This window comes from Colletotrichum costaricense, assembly GCF_030867565.1.
Source record: "Colletotrichum costaricense strain IMI 309622 chromosome Unknown Scaffold_5.1, whole genome shotgun sequence".
Lineage (NCBI taxonomy): Eukaryota > Fungi > Ascomycota > Sordariomycetes > Glomerellales > Glomerellaceae > Colletotrichum > Colletotrichum costaricense.
This window is the reverse complement of record NW_026848234.1, coordinates 2,125,451-2,147,808: the sequence shown is the minus strand read 5'-3', so window position 1 is coordinate 2,147,808 and position 22,358 is coordinate 2,125,451. Positions and strand designations below refer to the sequence as shown.

Below are 22,358 nucleotides of genomic sequence, written 5' to 3'. Positions count from 1 at the left end.
CTTTATCGTGTCAAGTCTACATGTTTGCCCCCCTTCAAGTGAACCCAAGCGCCCGCAACTCCATGTGAGTCTCATCCCTCTGTCTGTGGTATCTTCCAAACTCCGTATGCAGAAAACACGCTATGCTATGCATCAACCCAATCCCCTGAACACACTTCCACCGATAACCTCTCCCTCAGATGAATTCAACTATGCGAGAAGTCGGTTCACTCGCGCAGCGAGCTCCGCCTCGTACGGCTTGCGTCTCGTCTGGATGACGACATGCTCCTTACCACCGACCGTGGCAACCTTCAACCATTCCGGTGCGACTTCCTTGGCAATCAGACGTACCGCATCGACACCTTCCTCCATGGACATGGGTACACGCAGAGAGTCCTTGAGCTTCTGCTGCAGAACAGGCATGGTGAAGGACACAACCATCTGTCCGGCCGCATTCGACGACGACACGAGCATGGAGAGGACGGCGGAGATGTCTCCCACCCGCTGCAGGGCGCGCTTTCTCGCCATCTCGGGGCCGGTAGGGAGCTGGATGTTGGCGTTGGCTTCCTCCTTGGCTCGGAGTCTGTCGAGGAGGGTCATCTTGGTGCCGTTGGGGTTGAGTGCCGGGAATTTCGATGCTTGGGTTTGCGTCTCTCTCTCCTGCTTCTTGAGGATGTCGTTCTTGATTCCAGTCAAGGCGCGTTGTCCCTTGGCGAACAGGGGGTTCTCCGACATGGTTGTGTGACGAACAGTAATATCGGACTTGGGCAGGTCGTTGAAGCTCAGGTTCTCGAAGCAGATATCGAGATCCGACATCTCATCCATGGCGCGCTGGGAGCACATGATGTGCAGGTTCTTCTCGAACTGTTGGCAGAGCTCATTCTCGTCGATGCGGCCAATGTTCTTGGTGAGATCCATCTCGAGGCAGAGCTTGCCACGGCCGTAGTCGGTGACGATAAAGGGCGAGCAGAGGGACTCATCCTCCTGGCCTGGTGTCTTTGTGTCTTGGATGGCAATGCATCTCCGAATGTCGTCCACTGTGACTCTCCTCTTTCCCCATGTGCGGGCTACGTGAGGTGCGATCGAGCTGATATCAAGCGGTGCGTTGTTGTTTTGGTGCACGAGCTGAAGAGAAACAGTCTTGAGGATGGCGCGTTGCAGGTCCAAGAGCTCCAGAAGCTCGGCAGGCAGCTGCTTCTTGACAATCTCCTCCTTGATCTCTGACTTTGTAGCATTGTGCTTCTTTGTTCGCTTGACCTTGTGGTTGGCTTTGCGCACTTCGGTCTTTGCTTGGGAGATGACGTCCGACTTGCGAGTCTTTCGGCGGCTGTCGGCGACTGGCGATGTGGTGCTCTTTCGTGTAGAAGCAGCAGTGGTGGTGGTTGCGGTTGTGGGGACAACCTCAAGCTTAATGGGGACAGGCTCGTCCTTCCCACTCTTGAAGACCCGCTGACGCTTCAGAGACTCGCATCCTGGGACGTCGCTTCTCGCATCTCTCAGTGAGACGTCCTCGTCGTTCGATCTTGCCTTGCGCTTCTTTGAGGGTGTTGCTGTAGGCTGAGGGGGGAGAGCTCTTTCCGGGCTGGACTCGAGCTTAATCTCTGGCTTAACTTCCGTCTTGGCGACGGGAAGAGAGGAGGGCAGTCCGATGAAGAAGACCTTCTTTGAAGCGTCGTCTACGGGAGCAGGGTGTGTCTTGGAGACTCGGCCGTACTTGCTGATGAGGTTGGTCGCTGGCGTGGTTGCAACAGGCTTGACCTGCCGACGGGAAGCTGCGCGAGCCATTGCGTCGAGATGTGCAAGTGCTCGTCGTCTAGGTGATGAGGGGAGAAAAACGTAGGCGGTCGAGAGCGATGCAGATTACAAGCGGAAGCTGTGAAGTTGAGAAGTAGAAGTCGAGAGGATTGGCAAGCGCAATTAAAAAGTCTCGGTTCGTGTAGAAGGTACAAGTTGAAAGTATCAAGAAGTCATGAAGAGTATGAAGAGGTTTTGTACATTGGAAGGAGAGTGGGGAGCGGAAATGATGGAGCAACGGATGGCAGCAACGCGCCGGGCTAAGGGGGTCGCGGACCACCGACCGCGACAGACGCGTTTTTCGAAAGGAGCACACGATGCAGGCGAGAAGTCGCGTTAAGTGGTGGGGCGCGCTGGCGCTGGTGTTGATGGCCCGTGCTTTCTCAGCAGGCGAAACCTCGGCACCATCCTCCACCTTCTATTTTTCCGTGGGACCCAACCGTCTGGGCAACGGAAGCTCTTCCCGTCGAGGTTCCCCCGGAGAAAATGGAAGGGACGAAAAAAAAGTTGAACAAGTGCAGAAGGGAGTCAGTATGGACGAATATTCTGCCCGACTTCCAAACTCGCAATCCAAATTTGGGAAAAGCATTGTAACTGCTGTTTTGAGATTCCTTGCTTGTCCCTGCTTGCCTCACATCTGTCAACAACGGGGGGATTAGGCTGTTCGAGCTGTTCCAATGCAAACATGGGACGGCCCTTTTGCCCCCCTGTCAACCGGCGAACCATTCGCAGAACGAGTCACAATCCCCGGGTGTTTTAAACGCAGCAGCTATAGGCAAAGGCGGTTGCGAAAAGAAAATGTGTTATCAATGTTAATTCATAGCTAGAAAGGCCAATTTCCTAGTTGCACACCGAAAACGAGTGCGCATTCCGAATAATGTGTAAGGTGGTACGCCCATCGTCGTCTCAAACCATCAACGTTTTTTGGGTGGCTACTTGCTGCCAATAACCCCGTATGCAGACCGAGAAGAAGAAGAATAAGAAGAAACCCATGATATGTGCCAGTCCTGCTTTTTGTGTAAACCTCATTTCGCGAGCCGTTCGAGAAAAATATAGTTTGCTCCGCGCATTTCGCCCCGTACTCCCATGATTTGTCCGTATGCTGATTGTACAAGCAAAGAGTAGCCCCTGTGTCGAACAGTGGGCAAAAAGAATTCGTTCGTAGCTCTGAACAAGAACATCTCATCGGCGGATCGATGACTGCCAGTGGTCTGTAGCGAATGATACCGGGCTTGGTGGAGGAGGCGCCGGCACACTGTAGTCGTTCTCTTGAATCATATGTACAGGCGTCACCGGGCGGTGGGTGGTCGAGGCGAGAGTCGCGTTCAAACTTGTGTAGAGATCCTGGCCCGTCATCAGGCGCAGATTCCTCCGTTGAGGAGAAATAGGTAGAGGCGAGGCGATCTGGATCTGGCTGGCAGGCATTTTGATTGTGTGTGCCGGAGGGGATGAATAGGTGAAGTCCTATCACGCAGGTGTTAGACAAAGAGTCTGGATGTTGCTGCGTTGTCGACAGGCTCCACGTACCGATGATGTTGGATCTGTATCTGTACGGAAGAATCTGGGGAAGAAACGGGGATTATAAGGACAGCTGTGGATATGGTTGCTTGTTGAGAGGCGTTGTCGAGGCTGGAACTGGTGCCGAGACACAGTAGAGTGGAGTGATATTCCTTGAGATGGGGGGAGGCGTATGTAAGGTAGGTGGACGAGATGGAGGGCAAGAGGCGTAAGGAAAGTGCAGATGCCAGAATATTTAAAGCCGAGAGCCCCAAATGAGAATCGGCTGACAGACACGCACACACACAGAGAGAGAAGAAAAAAGGCAGAGAGCAGAGAGACAACGAAAGAGGGTGCGACCGGGCGTTTGTGCGCGATCCGTAACAGAAATTTCACAATTCCTTTCCTTGTGTCGTAAGTAGACCGACCACCCCCGGGCTGGTCAAGTCGGTGCGCAAACAAGACCAGGGTGGGTGGAATGCCTGGGAGCAAAAAGGACCCAACCGAACGGTCGAAAGGGTGGGCTATGGGCAGAGCAAATCGACAAGAGGCGCGGGTAAGGTTGCAGTTGCCGGGAGAGTTCAACGGAAGCGTGGGGAAGAAAGTCAGGGGTTCCAGTGATGAAGGGGAGATGAGCAAGACGAAGAAGGGAGGGGGTGTGGTGAGAGTGAGAGTGAGAGGGAGAGGAGTGAGAGGTGGAAAGAGGATGATGAGGGTTCAGAAAAATGGCGAGGAAGTCGGGATGGACCAGAGTTTGCTCTTTGACAGCTCACGGGCTCCAAAGACTGGCGGAAACAGAAGGCAGACTGTCAGGGTAGAGTAGAGAGTCCTTACCCGATGTTAGACGGACGTGGAATTGAGACAGAATGATAAAGGCAGAGGGGCATGAGAGGTACGGATAGGTACACAACGAAGATCGCGGAGAGCTGGCATGCGAGGCTTGCGATTTGCAATGTCGCAATCTAATGAGGCAAAGTATAAGACGATGAAGCACCTGTGCTTGGGCTGGGGCGGGCTTGTCGTGCTTGTGTCATGACGAATGGGCAGTATCATGTCTCAGTGGACTGGCTGTAGTTTATTTATGATTACCATGGGCATTCATTTGTGGGAGCTCGCGCAGACTCTTGACGTACCCGCGCTTTATGAAAAGGCACGTAAGGTAGTTGATACTTTGCATCCCTATTGAAACAGCAAGGTACGCATACTGACAGTGTTCTGCCTCTGGCTGCCTCTGGACATCAGGCTCGTCGGTCAAAAAGCAACATGTCGTACGGTCCAATCTTCTGTCGTGCTGCCCTCTGTTTGTTGTGCTGGCTAGCCCCAAACCGGCTCTCATCATCCATGGAGGTCCTCCAAAAGACAATCCCCGGCTTTCACGGGGGAGTGCTGGAAGCTTGGAAGTCTGGAAGGGGAGGAATGTTCCATGTGGATGTTCCTCTACCAGGATCAGGGCTGCTTGCCCCTTTGCGTGAGCTCGGCGATGGGGCCGGATGGGCTGACCCTGACCGTTCGGGTGTTGGGTGTAAGAGTACGCAATAAGTGAGTACCACTAAAATGGGGGCAACTACAGATAAGGTACCTGGCGACACGGGGTGGACAATAGAAATCAAAGGGGTTTGAGCATGTATTCTGCCGAGGCAGGGCTTTCTTTCGCAGTCTTCCTCCCTGCCCATCCTTCCCGTCGTCTTCGTTTTCTAGGCATAGAGCATGCCGCAACGGGGGATACAAAAACTGCGAATAGGTACCGCCTGTATGATAATGGAGTCGGTGCAATTCCTCAGATAAAGAGGTGATCAGTTCGGGGAAACAGAGAAAGAATGCCGCCGGAAGCCAGGGCAAGCTGGGATCGAACAGAACAGGGCTGTTCCTTTCTTGTTTTGTACTGTTCAAGAGCTCCCACGGGTTTTACCGCCATTCGCGTCTGGGTCATCCCAGCTGTCGCATGCCGTCGGCGACTTTTCTTTCTCTCTATCCGCTGGTAACTATTCATCGTCTTTTCTGGCCCCGGATTTTCTTGCTTATGCGGCAGGCGGGTACGCAGTACGAGAATAATCCCACAGCAGCCTAGGACCTTGCGCTTTGGGGGAACTTGCGGGCCAAACGGATCGAATGGATGAGAATAAGGCGCAAGGAGGGATGGGGCTCCGTCCAGTCTCCAATTCTGTTCAAGGTCGTCCCATCCGCCGGAAGTCGGAAGTTGTACCTTCTTTTTTCCCCAACGTATTGGACGGAAATCGTACGGCAAGTTCAACCTAGCAATCAATGAGGACGAGGTGCTAATAGTGAGTGCTGTATTAATGTGGACTTGTGGAGTGAGGTATCTTAGTACCTCCGAGGCTCCGCTTGCCTTTCGCACGATCTAGACGGTTACGGAGCTGTAGCTTGCATCTTGCGTTGCTGAATTCCAGTCAAATTGGTAAGGCGGCATCCTTCTAACCCATTTTCACTTGAGATCGTCAAAAGATGGGACCGAGGGATAGACCTTATCTCGGTGACGAGCCTTAGGAACTCACCTCCAAACCGAATTTGGAAGTGATAGAACAACTTGGACTAGTTTCAAAAGCCTCTATTTGATTGCAGAGGGAATGGGGACAATTGACAAAAATCCTCCAAATGTCACAGAGTCGGCCATTATTCCCAGAGGCAAGGTAATGCTTGCCGACGGGGAGACGGGGATAGCAAGGCCATGTGTCTTTTTGAGCCCATGGGGGAGTACCTACGTACAACATAGGTAGCTGCCCTCTATCTGACATTCGGCTCACGCGCCGGATCGCCATACCTCCTTACGCCGGCTTTTCTCGTCCGTTCTCTTAGACGTTAGAATGGTCCATGGGGATGGGATAGAGAGGCACAGAGCATTTTCTCATTTTTATTGAATTTTTCTCTTCAATCGAATCTGGAACTTCCCTCCCACAACCTCCTTGCCTGAAGTGGACCAAGGCAGGTAACTAGACTCCACTAATCAGGTACGTAAGGGGAATGTGGGGTCTCTCTTGCATTTTGCGGAGAAGACCGCCAAAGTAAGGGAACCCCCAACTTCCTGCATTCCCCAAACTCTGGGGACGGAGCCACGGGCAGGGAACTTCCAGGTTCCCCCTACTATTGTACACACCACATAGCAGATAACACATAACACACAGCAGCTTCACACCACCTCGTTCCCCCAAACACATCTCGGCCACGAGGTAGACGGTGGACTAGGCCTGGAAACGACATGCTACAACCCACACACCTTGACACTTCACCTTCCCGTCCTGCGACGGCACTCTTGGGTGACCCCCAATCCGACACTCGTTTTGGACTCTCGGTCTTGCGAGACAGGGGCTTGGAGGCCAACGGAGCGTAGCTACTCCTAAGAATGGAGTACGAGTACATAGTGGCACGCAGACACCGAGACTAGAAAAGGCATCTTAGCAATCAGGATAGGGTAGGGTGTGGCGTCCTACCACTTACACGTCTCCTGCAGCCTCATCAACAATGCTGCGGATTGTCAGCAAGCCCACGTCGTGCAATCAACCAGGCCGCTCGTATCAAGCTTCCCAAGTTTCCGCAAACGACGTAAATACCCTCCTTCGCCTCTACATACGGCTTGCGTCCTAACTCCTGACTCACGGCCCCAAAAGGTTCTGGTCCAACCTCACCTCTTTCTGCCACGTTGCCTCCAGGCTCCAGCTGTCAACAGGATTTCTCACGCCTTCCCGGCGTTTCTATTGTGCCCCAAAACATGCACACCCATCGTCGTTCCCCTGATCTGGACGGGAAAATTCAAGGCCATTAGCGTCACGGCGCCGCTTACCCTTGAACACAGGCCGCCATCCATCAATACCTCATTTCACTTCCCATGCCAGTTGTCATGGCTGGCCTATCGTCCTGCCGCCCCCATCCTCGGGGAACACAAGCCGGCGCAACAGGGGTGTTGACCACGACCGTCTCTACTCGTCCAGCGTGTTTGTGTTACCGGGTGTCTACGCGCTTCGAGGCGAATGGTCTGTTTTAGCCTGTCGGCCTCGGCCCAAGCTTCCGCTACTATACGCTCGGATGGGGGATTGACGTCCAGAGTACGAAATGCTCACCACACTACTGTTGCATCTTGCCGTCCCCAAATGCAGCTTACCTGACCACTAGGAATTCCTTGTTGTCATACCGAGTTGCGGTGTGCAGCTACGCTTTGGTCTCAAGTAGCTGACTGGCGCACAGTTGCCTGCTGTGGTCACGGCTCAGTGCCCATCCGACGCTGCCAGGCTACCTTGACCTCGGACACGAGACCTGCTTCCAAAAGCGGCGTACACAGATACATCACCATATGATTGGCGCCTCCGTTACTTTTGGTCTGTGTTTGCTCGTCACCAAATATCAATACTTCAGCTGTCCGCTACGGGTAGCTAACGCCCGCACTTTAGACTCCCGTTCCCCGCGTTTCCACAAAGCATACAGCGCCGCGCCCCGAATCCTCATTCGACCCCACCTTGCAGCAATGTCTCACCTGGGCCATATAATCTCAGCTCTTCATCTTACCGCCAATTTTGCGTCAGAAAGCCTTCGCCAAGGCCAGACCACCTCTAGCATGTAAAAAGTCCGTGAGCTGAGTTCTGCCTCACTTGCTGTTGTCAGAGCTAGTATTTTCTTGTGTGTTCGTATTCATCTCAGATTGACGCGAAGCTATAGCCCAGTGGTGGTCTCACTGTAAGGTCTTAAGAATTATGTACGGCAGCATTCCGCCGTTACAGAATTCCATGTCGCAAACGAGATATCTCCTCGGCATGTCTCGCCGTTCTGCGGCGTTACAAGACAAAAGTATTCCATACTGCTCCCAGTTTGACGTTTCTTCAGAGCTGCGACCGCCGCCGATGGAATCTCGGTTACAAGCCATTGGATTGTAGTAAGCTTGCGCTGTTTTCATGTCTAGACGAGCAAGCTGGACATTGTTTGAGGTTGTAGTAAGAGGTTGGTTTGTTGAGAACCATACTTGCATTTGTTGTGGACTGAAAACACCACTCTGCCGCTCGTGGTATTCCTTGCCCAGAAACAATCTTTACCCAGCCCCTCAAGACCGAAACCCGACCGCGTATGCATGGTGAGAAGGGCTCAAATGTTGTCGCCAACAAAAACAACCTGTGCTACCCGTAGACGGACGCAGTTCATGGGGCTTGAACGCCGTCAAAGTAACACACCATGTATGCTCGCGGTTGAAGCACGATCTACCGAAAAGACTTTGGACGATTTTTTCCTGAAAAGTGACGGGGAACCCCAGTGCGATATTCCGATTCGCTGTTTTATTGCCAGTATGCCCGCGCAGGGTTTCGGGGAAAGGGGGAAGAATGAGACGCAACACCCGGCTGCGGTCAGAGTTGGGATGGAAGTGAGATGGGCTGGCATCGCGGCTGCTACCCCGGAGTTACTGGGATGCTCCCGGCCGGGCCACTCTTGGACGGGAGGCTAGCATGCAGACAGACCGCGTTGCTTTGGATCTGCGCCCTCTCCCTCTCTGTGGGATAATGCTTGGATTGTCATTAGATGGTTCTGAGACTTGACCACTGCAAAGTCCGAAAATTGGCGTCTTGAAGTACGGAGTACACGCCGCTCGTTTAGCTCGGGGCGCCGTGTGGGGCCGCTCCATCTGCAAGCTATTCTTTTAGCGGCCGGGCAGGAACGTCTTCTAAGGCTGCACATCCAACAAGAAGTCGTGATCTATGTCTGATATCTACACAAGGTCGGGTTGAGTAGGAAGTTCACCACTGTAAAATGGACTGGAATTTGACTCGTGGATCTCAAGTGGAAGAATGCGTGATGTATGTGGCCAGGTCTGGTTTCTGCCTCCCTTCTTGACAAACGTCTTCGACCAAGTGGTAAGGGATTAAGATTGGCGTTTGCAATTCAGAGAGCTCCCGGTGACTGATAGGACGAGTTTCAGTGGACGAATATAGGTCAGTCTTTAGAGACAAACCCGTTCAGACAAAGCTTCAAAATGTTGAACTTATCGCGGCCGCCAGTCCTGATCGACTGCCGTAGCAGATACACTCCCCAACGTATGTATACATGTATATCATCAAATTCTCTTAAATCCCTATGGTCAATTCAGACCGATACATAGATTGATTTCCGAGAACCCTTCTATTCAGGCGTAAATGCCAGATATGGTAAGATGAGGTACCACCAACTGCCGAGCCTGTCAGACCTAAGGATGAGGTGCATACAAGATCCGATTTGTAGGCCAATTGATTCTCGCAGATGACCGTATGGCAACATCTGCACATACTCTGGAAATGCAGTCTGAACCTCGATGCCATTTTTGAGGTCGGCTCTCCGCCCCGTATCAAGACGACAGCACACATTGCTTTTCTCAAGCCATTTTCCAATAATTACAAGTTTTCTCGAGCATGGGTGCAAGCAAACTTTCCAACAGACTGGTCCAGTCATAGGGCGAGGGATATCATATCTCGCCGCTCCAGTGGAGAGAGGGAGATTTGCCAAGTGGTTTAATGTGAGAACCAACAGGACCAACGAACGCTGCCATCCGTTGCTCCATCATTTCCGCTCCCCGCTCTCCTTTCCCCTTTGACAAGTGATTCTTGTCTTGTAGCCTTTGGAGAAACATGATTTTTCCCGTCTTCTTCATACTTTACATTCTACAATTCTTATGTACGTCATCATCAGCAAAGCATACTTTGACGGATCATCATCTCATTCACCCTTCAGAATGGGCCCAGATATAGCCAGGAGCCCTCTGTTCATTGGTTCGTTCTACAATCACTGGGATCGGCATCCTACCTGGACTCTTCTGGCTACCTTGTTTGTTATCTTTGTGCTGTTCCGAGTCTATGAGACGGCGAGACAGTACCGGCGACTGCGGCACTTTAAAGGTCCTCCTCTGGCAGCTGTATCCAAGTCGTGGCTCCTCAAGACCGTGACGGGATCTCGGGGTCATCTCGAGTTCTACAACGTGACAAAGAAATATGGTGAGTGACTTTGTCTCTGTTTTGCCACTATGGTGCTCGAGTGCTCGCCGAGTCGTACAATGTGGGGGAAGATTCGCTTTCTAGACAGATAATGGTCTACTTGAAGGTTTTCCAGACCGCAGGCGCACATGAACTTGAGGCTGATAGAAGCTCAACTTGTAAAGGATCCCTTGCGCGCATCGGCCCCAATGACCTCCTCAACGACGACCCTGGCCTCATGAGGCGCATGCTCGGCGCGCGGAGCGAGTACCGGCGCTCAGACTGGTACGACGGCATGCGCTTCAACCCGTCGAGGGACAACGTCCTCTCCTGCAGAGACGAGGATGAACACACCAAGCTTCGATCAAAGATGGCCGCGGGCGTGAGTTATGTCAGGGGAAACCCCCCCCCCCCCCCCATCGAATCAGTAATTGACGAAGATGGCTCTCCTTAGTACTCTGGCCGCGAGGTCCAGGCCTTTGAGCAAAAGATTGACGACAACCTCGTCCGGCTGATCAGACTCATTGAACGCTACGTCGACGGGAGGGAACCATTCGATTTTGGGAGAAAGGCGCAGTTCTTCACGCTGGACGTCATTTCGGATCTCGCGTTTGGGGAGCCGTTTGGGTTCGTGGCGTCTGATTCGGATATGTACGAGTACATCAAGACGACGGAGGAGAATTTGCCCGTGTTTATGGGCATGACTGTTGTACCCTGGGTTATTAGATTGTTCCGGTATCCTTTTCTTAGGTCGATGTTGCCTACGGCGAAGGACCCGCTGGGTTTTGGTAAGGTGATGGGGTGAGACAGATCCGATGTTTCTTATCCTGATTTGATATTGAGCATTGCATAATTCCCGCTGACATTCCCGCATATAGAATAGCCAAAAGGTTCTCCGCCGAGCGATTTGGTCCTGATGCGAAAGTCGAGAGGGATATGCTGGGTTCCTTCGTCGCCCATGGCCTCACGCAAGAGGAAGCTGAATCCGAGATCCTGCTCCAGATGTAAGTTGTCTACCCACCTTTTCTCTTTTCAGTCAGGGAATATGATTAGGGGAGAAGGATGGGCAAGAAAAAAAAAGACTGACGCATCTCTTACAAAAGTATCGCCGGTTCCGACACAACAGCAACGGCAATCCGCGCCACGCTCCTCTATATCATCACGAACCCCCGCGTCCACAATAAACTCCTCGCAGAGATCCTCTCTAAATACAACACCACTGCTCGCCGTCCCATCATATCCGACGCCGAAGCCCGCAACTTACCCTACCTCCAAGCCGTCATCAAAGAAGGGCTGCGCATCTTCCCGCCCGTGGCGGGTCTGATGGCAAAGCAGGCGCCGCCAGAGGGCGACACGTGGAATGGCGTCTTCATCCCCGGCGGCACGCGCGTCGGGTGGTCTTCATGGGCCATGTTCCGCCGGCCAGACGTCTTTGGCGACGACGCGGACGAGTTTAGGCCGGAGAGGTGGCTTGCCGGTCAGGGTGAAGATGCAAAAGAAGAAGACGGGACGGCAGGCGCAGCAGAGAAAAAACTGCGCGAGATGGAGGCTACGATTGAGTTGATTTTCAGTTATGGGCGGTATCAGTGTCTTGGGAGACCGGTTGCGTTGATGGAGTTGAATAAAGTGTTCTTCGAGGTACGTGTTGCTGTGGCGAATTCTCTTTCTCCTGCTCTACTCTCCTGCGCCATCCCAGCACGTTGGAAGGGGACCGGAAGGCCTGATTTTCGAGACAAATGCTGACAAGGGTGTTCTCTCAGCTGCTTCGACGACTGGAGCTCACCATCTGCGATCCGTTGGATCCTTGGAAGACTTTCAACTGCGGTATCCACGCACAGTCTGAGTATTGGATCCGGGCCCAGCGGAGAAGGTAGATTATGGAATCTCACTGTTAATTTTCAGCTCTGGACTTAGCTGTGCAGGACAGTAGGCCTGATACTTTCTGAAGTACGTTGTAAATTGTCTAGTGTGCCTAAGGTCGTTCTTGGAGGTTAGCCTATTTGCTTGCGGCCTGGAACCAACAGTAATATATGCTGTAGATTGTCCTGCTATATGACAGCTGAACTCCTAGCAAGCCATATGACAGTTTGCGCCTCTATATATACGTTATGTTGCGCGAACCTCAAAGCATTATGAAATGAGAGTAAAACAATTACGAAACCAGGGAGGAAGACGTATGTTGCAATCTATTATGCCTCGCTGAAGCACCTCGCTCATGGCACCTTCTCTCAGCCCTCGAAATGCCACCTTAACTTCATAACAAAGATTCTTCTACAAAATGGATCCGAAATCAATATCATTGTCTTGAAATTTCTACTCGAGATTCTCAATAAGAAAACACCGCGAATTATCAAGTCCTGAAGAAAAGAGAGGTTAAAAGTATAACACCCAATTGGCTGACTCACCTCGGTGAGCAACCCCACAAAGCACTCCCATTGGCTTCTCTTATCCCCCTTTAACCCCGCATACTCCACGTTAGCTTGGGAACCGCTAGGTGCCCCCGTCGCGTTTGTGCCTCGGCATCTCGAACATATCTCCCGGTCGTTTCGCAGATTTCCCGCCATTCTCTTTCATCGTCATCGACCGTTTGAGTCCTCAAAACTTCATCCACTGCCCAATTTCATCTCATCTCATCTCATCTCATCTCAGTTTAGTGCTTTTCACCGATAATCAACAGAAGCTCGCTCATCTCTCATCGCATTCGCACCTCATCTCACTTCGTCTCATTCTCGATCGCTTTAGGCGTAACACCCCAAACCGAACATAATGGCTTCATCCGACGAGGACAAGAAGATTGTGCTGTACCACTACTCCGCCTCGCCCTACGCGAAGCGGATCGTGTGGTACCTAGCTCTCAGAGGCATCCCCTATGTCCAGTGTGTAAGTCGACAATTCTCACACCTCCATCTTCACCACGATTCGTTTTCCGAGGTCCTATTCACCTACAAAAAACTAACAAACCGCTCCAGATGCAACCACCAGTCCTCCCCCGCCCAGACGTATCAAAACTAGGCCTCAACTACCGCCGCATCCCCATCCTCGCCATCGGCCGCGACGTCTACCTCGACACGCGCCTCATGCTCCGCAAGCTGGAACAACTCTACCCTTCACGGCCCCGCCTCGGCGCCACCACCCCCGAACACGCAGCCGTAGAACGCCTCCTCGAAGCCCTCATCATCGACTCGGTCTTCTCCAACGCAATCAACGTCCTGCCCACGAACCTACCCATGCTCAAGGACCCCAAACGCACCTGGTTCAAGGACCGCGAGGACTTTGTCGGCGGCAAGCTCTCCGCCGAGACGATAGAGCGCGGACGGCCCAACGCCGTCAACGAGATCCGCCGCACCGTGGCGCTCCTCGAGACGACGCTGCTCGCCGACGGGCGGGACTGGGTTTCCGGCACGGGGAGCCCTTCGCTGGCGGATATCGAGGCCGTGTGGCTGCCGCATTGGTTAGCTTCTCTCCCTGGCGCGCTGCCGGCGGAGCACGTTTCCAAAGAGCAGTTTCCCAAAGTCTTTGCCTGGATCGAGCGCTTCCAGAAGACGACCTCGGACGCTAGAAAGGCAGCTGGGAAGGTGGCGACGGTGTCGGGCGACGAGGCGGCGGAGATCGTCGTCTCGTCGTCGTATCACGAATCAACTACGGGAGGAGTCGACGCCAAAGACTTGCTGGTGATGGCGCAGGATCTCAAGGCGGGCGACGAGGTGATCGTCTGGCCCGCCGACACGGGCGCCTCGCACAAGGACACGGGGAAGCTCGTCGGCCTCGACGGGGATGAGGTCGTCTTCGAGGTCACCGGGCCCAAGGGTACCTCTGTGAGGGTTCACGCGCCGAGGCATGGGTTCCGGGTGGAGAAGCTGGAGAGGTATAACGCGCGCACCGGGGCGGCCGCGAAGCTGTGATTTCTTTTCTCTCTTTTCCCCCGCGAGCGACCACGGCCCGAAGTTGTTTTTTGCAACCTTCGTCATTCGCCGGGTGCCGTTGCCGGAAGAGGGACTGGGTATGTTGCTCCGGCCAAAGACCTACTCATTCCCGAGTGTCTTTACAAACCGGAGCGAGCCTTTGGGGGGGGGAAGACTCAGAAAAACGTTCTATCAGAGCTCGGCGTGACACCATGCGGCGCAGTTGGGGAAAACGTGAAACAAAAGCCCGCGCTACATCACTGATAGACTACCCATCGAGAATCTGGAGCTTCATCAGACTTTGTTAAAGAGGGGAGGAATGTGATCAACATGCAGCTCCGAAACATATCAGGGCGCCGCGGCTAGCGACTAGCTGAGATGTTCTGCAATTTAAACATGCTGAAATAAGCCACAAATGATGACCGTCCACACGACTTTCCCATCGTCCCGGCGTACCGAGAAGCTGTTTTCGGCTTCGAGATGTCAGACCGCGTGTTACGCGAATACATGGGCCGGAAAGGGCAAGCTGAGTTTCATCCCAGCATGCACTGGCTTCCACAACTGAGGTTGCCGAATGTTTTGTTGTCACTGCTCAAGAAATGGAAATGGGATAATTTGCAACGGCTGAAGATCGAGTGGCAATCTCGATAAGCTAAAGATGAGTTCCAAAGTAGGCTTGGCGGAAGGATGAAGACTGCTACCAACAAGCCGCGGGACGTAGGCTTCCACGTCCGGCTGCTACGCATGCCGATATAGATTTTGATGCAATACCCGGGATTCTTTGGACGTACCAGCCTATCATAGTGGATCGTATATGTGCCGGTATGGCTCTTTGTTTGACATCCCATCCATCCTATGGTCTTGCTCGATCTATTCGGAAGAAGGGATATTTGGACTTGTATTTGCGTGATGTGAAGCGAAGAAGATATGGGCACCTAGTGGAACAAACATAATTCAAATGTTGATAATCAGTATTCGGAAAGTTACCTTGTCGATCCGGCAAAGAGGCGCACAACCCGTCAGCTGAGTCTATGTCGAAGGTTCCATCATAGACAAGCGCGCTGGCGCGTCGAAAATTCGAAGCCCCAGATTATCGGACGAGATCCTCCGCCAGGGACCCGGAGGGGAGTTGAAAGGCACTTGTGGCGCCGACCCGGTGGAATGGGGCAGCGGACGCCGCCGGACGGAGAACATTGGGCCTAGACAGCACGATAGGTCTAAGCTGACCCTGCTACGGCCAAGCGTGATGTTTCTCGTCCGAGGCACGACGTGGGTTTGTGGTTCTGGACCCGAATTCCCCATGCGACGTTGTGGTCGTTCGCACTTCGCTAGAGGGAAATCGAGCATGCAGCAGTCAGATCGATATCGAGATTGATGCCGAGCCTGGGTTAAGACTGGGCGTCCATCAAACGTGCCGTCTCATCCATCCTCTAGACGGATTTCTGCCGTCATCGCTCCGTCAATGTATTCTGGGGAAAGCTTTAGATCTGGTTATTCCAGCATGAGCTCCGTCGAGATACCAGGGCCAAGCTGGGTACCATAATGCGTCCAAGGCTCAAAGGGGTCGGTCGAGTGGACAGGCCCCGTGTACAGTGTGACGCGACGCGCTCGCGAAAGTGCAAAGTTTGAGCACAGTGCGATGTCAACATGGTGCGAAAGGAGGAGCAAAGGCATGCAGGATGCAAGGATGTTCTCCGGGTCTAGTGCGTCATACGACGGTAGCCGACGGGACAAGTCAATCTGCTCCGGGAATACGTACCGTTTGCTGACTTGAGACTCCCCGTTCGCTGGTCGGATGCTTCCATTCTCATTCACCTCGGCGTCCAGCGCGAGAACGTAGCAACATCCCCCATCCAAGCAAACCACGCGTGAAGAAGACGGGAGCAAGCGGTCCTCGCGGAGCAATCCAGTGGGTCGCCGGAAATCAGAGAATTTTTTTTTGGAAATTCCATCATTGTCGCAAATTACAGACCCTTCCTTATCAGAATCGCAACCTTCACCGTCGATGAGGACAGTTCTTGACACAAACTCGTCGTGCAGATGACTCTGAACAAGTCAAGAGACCGTTTCAATTTGGTCTTGATCACTGTTCGGACCTCGAGCAACCATGGCAAGGTACCACACCTTTGAGGATCGCATCGCCGACCGTGCCGGGGCGACCATGAGTGGGCAAGCAACGTTGGGCTCGTTTGCTTGGCTTTGTTGGCTCAGATTTTCTATTCGTCAGCATCTTACTAGACATAGTTACGTCATGACCAGTGACGCCACCAATGCAATACAAGAACTGAAAAGTATCGAGACAGTGCGGACCCAATTGCAGAGCCGATATTGGCCAAAGCTGTGACCATCGAGCGCACTTGGTGCCGTTTTCAAGAACTTTGCCAATCTTCCGTCTCAAGCTAAAAACAGGTCAACCCTATGAATAAGGCCGTGACGTAATGTTTGGAAGCAGACAGACAGACTCGCTTGCCAAAACGGAGAGGTATCAGCTAGTTTGTTAGCAACAAGAAGCATGAGTCCTTGCCGTCGACGGGTTATGGAAACTGGGAGGATGCAGAGTATTCCAACAGTTCAAGTGGTTTTTCCGTGTCTGGCTACCCGAAGCCTAAAGGGTATCGCTACGGAGCAAGATAGATGTGCCCCGTCTGGCGCGATTGTTGTGACGCAATTTGTTGTACGGTTACTCTGCAGTTGAGTGTGAGAGAGCGGGGACTGGCTACAAGGGCCTCCCTGACCAAGCTGCAGCTCCTTGGGACACCCTATTGGATATTGAAGACAGTAATTTGCCACTTCGGGTTTCCCAGTCGCGTCAAGAACCGACCGTCGATGTTGCTAGTCCTGCGGCTCCTGGCTCATTCTCACCGGCAGATTTGGTCCAGGAACTTCAGGTAGCTGCAGCTTAGAAATTCATGGCTGACAGCCGCTGTGCAAGGGCAAGCAAGTGCGACGACTTGTGTTGATGGTTTGATACAATCGTGGTCGGTACGTAGACAAGTGTAGGTACTAGGTAGGTGCCTGTGACTGTACAGTGGCTATACGGTTCAGGTAGCGTAGACCGGCGGGATCGTGATGGGGATGAAAACTCTTGCTCGAAAAGGAAATGAGCATGTCGATCTCTTCACCGTAACGATTTACCTGTGGCCAGATTCCTCCGGGAGGCCAGCAGCCGCACGCTTTAGACATCTAGCAGGGAACAGGTGGCAGGTGGTCCGATGGCGTTGACTGTTCTAGACTCTCGCGAAAGGTGAGATGCAGGGCAGGGCGATGCGAAAGGCCGGGTCGAGGCCATCGTTGACCTGTTTTCTTGTGGACGAGGATAAATAGCAGTATCCGTAGAGAAGAGGGTGGCTCGGTGGGCGATTATGAAGGAATGGGAGGTGGATGTTCTGCCGACTCGTGAAGTCAGTACGTCAGTTGCGCAAGCTCCACCTGGAGCGGCGCTTGAAAGTCGAGGCAAGGCCCAACCAAAGGGAAGAAAAAGAACAAAAAGAAGAGGGACAGGATGCCATGGCCCTCGAATGCGACAGGAAGGAAAAGTGATGCAATCAATGCAGGGGTCGGAAGACTTGGGGGAGGGGACCACCTAATGGAGACGTGCAGCCACAGTAGAAAACGTTGGCTGCAGATACTGGCTGGGTGGTGCCAGGTGCGTTACGATAGTGAGGGGGGAATACTTGGGCCACCCCCCGGACTTGCATTTTCAACCAACCGGCAACTCTCACTGTATGGTAGCTGGAGCCTGATTGGTCAGCTCACGTACAGTGTGTGCAAATACGCCGCCCGTGTTGGCGACGACCGCCTGATTTTCCACCTATACCGTATAGTGCGGATAACCTATCAGGCTGACGGAGGACGGGACGGTGATAGCAGCGTGGAAGAGAAACATTTACGTGCCGAGCGTGGGAGGGAAAACTCAGCATACTCTACTAAGCTCTACCTCACGGCAGTCTGAAGACCTCAACAGCGAGCCAAGACATGATGGTGGTGTTGGCTGTGGTCCGAGGCATTGCAACAGCCGTCTCTACATCTTCCTTTAGCTGATAAATCAAGATAAGGCGAAGACGAAAGAGACAGAGTGACCACTCAAAGGCAAAGATGTGTCCATAGATGGAGAATGCGAACGAGATGGTGCGCGGCTTCGGCAGGCTCGTCTGCCGTCATTCGCCTGAGGCGATAAGATGGGATGGAGTCTGATGTACGGAATAAAGGTACACATGTTGAGTCGCTCTACACTCCCGTCACAGTGCCCTACCGAGACTACCTAAGGCGCCTTAGGATCTGTGGTCGAACCCCTAGCATGTACAGATAGTTGGGCAACTAAGCCATTCAGACGCTCGAGATAGCTTGCGAAATGCGAGAAGGGGGACTCGATCGAGGACGAAGTGATGACCAAGTCCTCATGTCGGTTGCAATCGAGGCAGCATTCGTTTCCACCGTTCCTGCCTTCCTTCTCTCGCGCCATTGTTGAATGCGCGCTACGTACCTGTCCTTCCGCAGAGGTACCTGGAAAAGGTACTTAGTTAGGTTGCTGAACTGAGGTGGAATGCCAGACAGGTGTGGTGGGACCATTCCCCATTGGTAAGCCGTTCTTGGACGTCGGGGCATTCGGCGCACAGTGCGACAAATCATTCTCCACAAAAGCCCCAGCGTTTCTCGCAGAACGGGGAAGGGGGAAGAGAGAGAGGAAAAAAAGGTCAGGAGCAACGGATAGCGAAAGGAGAGGAAGGAAGCGCGCAAGAGGAAAAGAGACAGGAAGCCTGAGAGACTGAACGGGGGACCGGGGGGTCGTTGTTGGAAGGGGTGGGCACTGGACGTGGATGGGGACATGGACATGGACGTGGGCGTTTTGGTGTCAGAGTGTGCGCCGCCGCCCACCCATTTTCTTTTCTTTCGTGCGCCCTCGCTCTTTTTTTTTTAAAATCGACCACCGCGCAACGTCATACTTGACCTGTGACGTCTGCCGTTTTTCTCCCCCGACATCTCACTCTCACAACGATACTCGTTCTGCACCCCCATCTTAGCACGTCCCCGGGTACGCATCCAGACAGAGGCCACAACTACGCAATACCTCTCATCTTTCCTGCTGGCGGCCGTAGAGAAGGAGAGAGACAACTTTTTTTCTCACCACCGTCGTCGATCGTCGAAAGCCATTCCATTCTTGTGCCGCTTCCATTACAGAGGAGCGCTGCAATAGCGTAGCTGCTGCCTCTGACGGCTAACCTTTTGCTGCCGTCGCCATCACTGCCTTGCCTGTCCCTCCTGTACTGCGCAGCGGATTGGTTTCCCCCCGATCTCTCATCGCTTCCAACCCAGATCTATCTTTCTAAGCTTATTCTTCTGCGTGTCCAACTCCTCCTCTGACCTCATCTGGCTTTTTCAACACTACCATACCTACATCATCATCCCTACCCTGCTACCGTCACCTTTTGCCTTTGGCGTCCACCCCACAAACGTCAACAGCTTCTTTCCCCAAATATAATACATCATCGTCGTCATCATGGGGACCTCACCGAACCACGCCTCGACCGGGGGTGATACGAAGTCACCCAAACAGTCCAACAATGCCACTCCCCCACGTCAAAGTAAGTCGGACACCCTCTCCATCCCCTTACTCGCTGATTCTTCACCGGAAGACATCGTCGTTGCTGCTATTATCGTCGTTGTCGTCGTCGTCTTCGTCGTCGTTCACTCGCTTACCACAACATAGACACCATTCCGGAAGTGAAGCAACCCGACCCGAGTTTGAAGCCCGATGCTGACGGCGCGAAACCTCTTGGCCCTCCCCCTCGACCTGGACAGACGACTGGAAATACTCCCGACTACTTCGGCGCCGGAGCCGCCTCTCTCAGTCTGGAGCCCAATCCTTTTGAGCAGTCTTTCGGCGGAGGCGCGCCAGAGACACCAGGTGGTACGAAATTGCCATCCGTTGCTGCTCTGACCTCGCCATCTTCGTTGCTCCCTGGTAGCGGCGCAACTCCATTCAACTGGGGAGGAGGTTCTCTGCGAACCGGTCCTTTGAGCCCGGCCATGTTGTCAGGTCCTACCAGTGACTACTTCAGCGATACGCATCACCTTCGTGGCGGATTCCCGACCCCGAACGAATCTTCGTTGAGAACTGGCTTGACTCCCGGTGGTAGTGGTTCCATGTTCCCTGCCCCCAGCCCTAACTCTCAGCAACTATTTGCTCAGCTGGCCAGTGGTGGTGCCACGCCTAGCACCATCGATTTCCACCGCACTGCGTTAAGTGCCGCTGCAAAGCGTGATACGCAGGCCCAGAATCAAAACCAGAATCAAAATCAAAGTCAACCCCAAAATCAGACACAGAACCATAACCAGCAACAGGCAGCTGTGACATCGCAGCCGCAGGAGATGCCAAACGGTGCAACCGCTGTCAAGACTGAGGCAAAGCAGTTCGACCCGCACGATAACGACGCAGCGAACGGTCTGTTTATGCTTGCTCAAGGTGCACAGGGAAGAAACGGTGCTCCAAACGGCGGATTCGCGGCAGCACAAGCACAATCTCAAGCTCACCCACCTCCGCCACCTGCTCAAGGCGTCAACACGTCACCTCAAATGAGTGCTAACGGTGCTGGATCTGTTGGCGCGGGGTCGTCAGTCCGCGGTGTGAGCGAAGGCGGAAGTGCCATGTCGGATGAAAGCGAGCAAGCCCGTCCCGCAGCTAGGGGCAAGGGCAAGCGCAACTCGACTGGCGGCGCATCGACAAATGGCCGAAGAAAGGCTGAAGAGCCACCGGCAAAGGCCCCTGCCGCTAAGAAATCAAAGCCGAATAACAACATCCCCCCTCCTGATATGATGGGGGATGATAGTCAATCGGATGACGACGATATGAAACACGAGAATGGTGAAGGTGGAAAGTCAAAGATGACTGACGAGGAGAAGCGTAAGAACTTTTTGGAACGTAACAGGTAAGTTCCAACATTCCAAAAGTCGCTCCCGTTGGTACCCCGCTAATCTCCTCATGCAGAGTTGCCGCCCTCAAGTGTCGCCAGCGCAAGAAGCAGTGGCTGGCTAACCTCCAGTCAAAAGTTGAACTGTTCAGCAGTGAGAACGATGCTCTCACAGCTCAGATCACGCAGTTGCGTGAGGAGGTTGTCAACTTGAAGACATTACTCCTGGCTCACAAAGACTGCCCTGTCACGCAACAGCAAGGCCTTCACGGCGCCTTCATGCAACAGGCCATGGAGCCATTCAATCCCCAGATGAATCCGTATGGCATGGCCGCTCCTATTCCCAACCAGCAAGTCTTGGCGGCGGGCCAGGGTGTGCAACGCCGCTTTTCATAGGATGACGAAGCCTTGTACAACAATCATTTCGAATATGAGGAGTTGGAGGATTCGATCCATCAATAACAACCCGTTGAGGTTGTCCGTCTCGGATAGTAAATGGCGACATCGAGACTACGACTTTCATGCTGTTCCATTCTCTGGCCTAGTCATATCTTACGGCTCAACTGTATCATCATTATATACGACATTTTGGCGCCAATATCTTCACTTCGTTTCTACGACGGGGTTGCAAGCAACCATGGAGAAGCTGCCTAGTAACAGAGGCAGTTTACCTTGAGCAGGTGGAGGTGGGGAGTTTGGCAGGCGTCATTGGCTTGCTGCAATCGTATCAGTCCATCATTGGAAGGGCTAGATACTGGGCATATACATCAAAAGGAGTTCAAGGGTTGGCAAGTCATTTGAAAGGGTGTAGGCGTCGAGGGGTGGTTGATGGGAATAAGCCATCTTCTACTAGCTGATTGCTTTGATTGGATTTATAGTAGCAATGGTAACAAGAGCTGCATGAACGGCAACGCCTCGTGGTCATTTAATTTATGAGATTTCGCCCCATAATGAGTCTTGAGATGATGTGTGCGTAGACGAATGTGTATGAATTTTTAACTTATGGTTCTGTACATGCAAACGGCCACCACCATGCCCAGGATACCTAGACACGATGAGCCGCAAACCAGGCTATGACTGAATAAGGTATAGATAGCTAGGCATCGGGACAATCCGTCGACAGTGGTGAGTGGAACCATTACCTACCTAAGGTAACGTATGGAAGTGATGTAAGTGAGGCAGTCGTGTTCCAGGGTTGTGAGTGGTCGAGAGGGGTTTCCCAAAACGGACTAGCGCAACCTTCCGGGTAAACCATCCCTCACTCTTGTAAACAACATCGCAGAGAAGGACCACCCCAACTTCGTCTCGCGCCGCCGACTACCACACCCGCCGAAACGCGAAAA

General features: G+C 53.1%; 7 protein-coding genes across 7 annotated transcripts; 3 read left to right on the top strand and 4 right to left on the bottom strand.

Moving 5' to 3' along the window:
• Window positions 1–189: 189 nt before the first annotated feature.
• CCOS01_05846 (uncharacterized protein) lies at window positions 190–1,764 on the bottom strand (the record flags this gene model as incomplete). The annotated part of the gene is made up of 1 exon (XM_060454022.1): window positions 190–1,764. One exon carries the CDS (start codon window positions 1,762–1,764, stop codon window positions 190–192), a length of 1,575 nt encoding a protein of 524 aa, XP_060315794.1.
• Window positions 1,765–2,955: 1,191 nt separating this feature from the next.
• CCOS01_05845 (uncharacterized protein) lies at window positions 2,956–3,198 on the bottom strand (the record flags this gene model as incomplete). Its single annotated transcript, XM_060454021.1, has 1 exon — window positions 2,956–3,198. The coding sequence occupies one exon, from the start codon at window positions 3,196–3,198 to the stop codon at window positions 2,956–2,958; it is 243 nt and encodes an 80-aa protein (XP_060315793.1).
• A 912-nt stretch (window positions 3,199–4,110) lies between these two features.
• On the bottom strand, window positions 4,111–4,323 carry CCOS01_05844 (uncharacterized protein; the record flags this gene model as incomplete). The annotated part of the gene is made up of 1 exon (XM_060454020.1): window positions 4,111–4,323. The coding sequence occupies one exon, from the start codon at window positions 4,321–4,323 to the stop codon at window positions 4,111–4,113; it is 213 nt and encodes a 70-aa protein (XP_060315792.1).
• Window positions 4,324–9,967: 5,644 nt separating this feature from the next.
• Window positions 9,968–12,079, top strand: CCOS01_05843 (uncharacterized protein; the record flags this gene model as incomplete). Its single annotated transcript, XM_060454019.1, has 6 exons — window positions 9,968–10,226; window positions 10,391–10,587; window positions 10,660–11,006; window positions 11,084–11,209; window positions 11,309–11,843; window positions 11,966–12,079. The coding sequence occupies 6 exons, from the start codon at window positions 9,968–9,970 to the stop codon at window positions 12,077–12,079; spliced, it is 1,578 nt and encodes a 525-aa protein (XP_060315791.1).
• An 892-nt stretch (window positions 12,080–12,971) lies between these two features.
• Window positions 12,972–14,107, top strand: CCOS01_05842 (glutathione S-transferase; the record flags this gene model as incomplete). Its single annotated transcript, XM_060454018.1, has 2 exons — window positions 12,972–13,085; window positions 13,175–14,107. The coding sequence occupies 2 exons, from the start codon at window positions 12,972–12,974 to the stop codon at window positions 14,105–14,107; spliced, it is 1,047 nt and encodes a 348-aa protein (XP_060315790.1).
• Window positions 14,108–15,598: 1,491 nt separating this feature from the next.
• On the bottom strand, window positions 15,599–16,081 carry CCOS01_05841 (uncharacterized protein; the record flags this gene model as incomplete). Its single annotated transcript, XM_060454017.1, has 1 exon — window positions 15,599–16,081. A coding segment is annotated over one exon (483 nt), but the record flags the coding sequence as incomplete, so codon positions are not given.
• Window positions 16,082–19,604: 3,523 nt separating this feature from the next.
• CCOS01_05840 (bZIP transcription factor) lies at window positions 19,605–21,411 on the top strand (the record flags this gene model as incomplete). Its single annotated transcript, XM_060454016.1, has 3 exons — window positions 19,605–19,689; window positions 19,815–21,033; window positions 21,093–21,411. The coding sequence occupies 3 exons, from the start codon at window positions 19,605–19,607 to the stop codon at window positions 21,409–21,411; spliced, it is 1,623 nt and encodes a 540-aa protein (XP_060315788.1).
• Window positions 21,412–22,358: the final 947 nt, after the last annotated feature.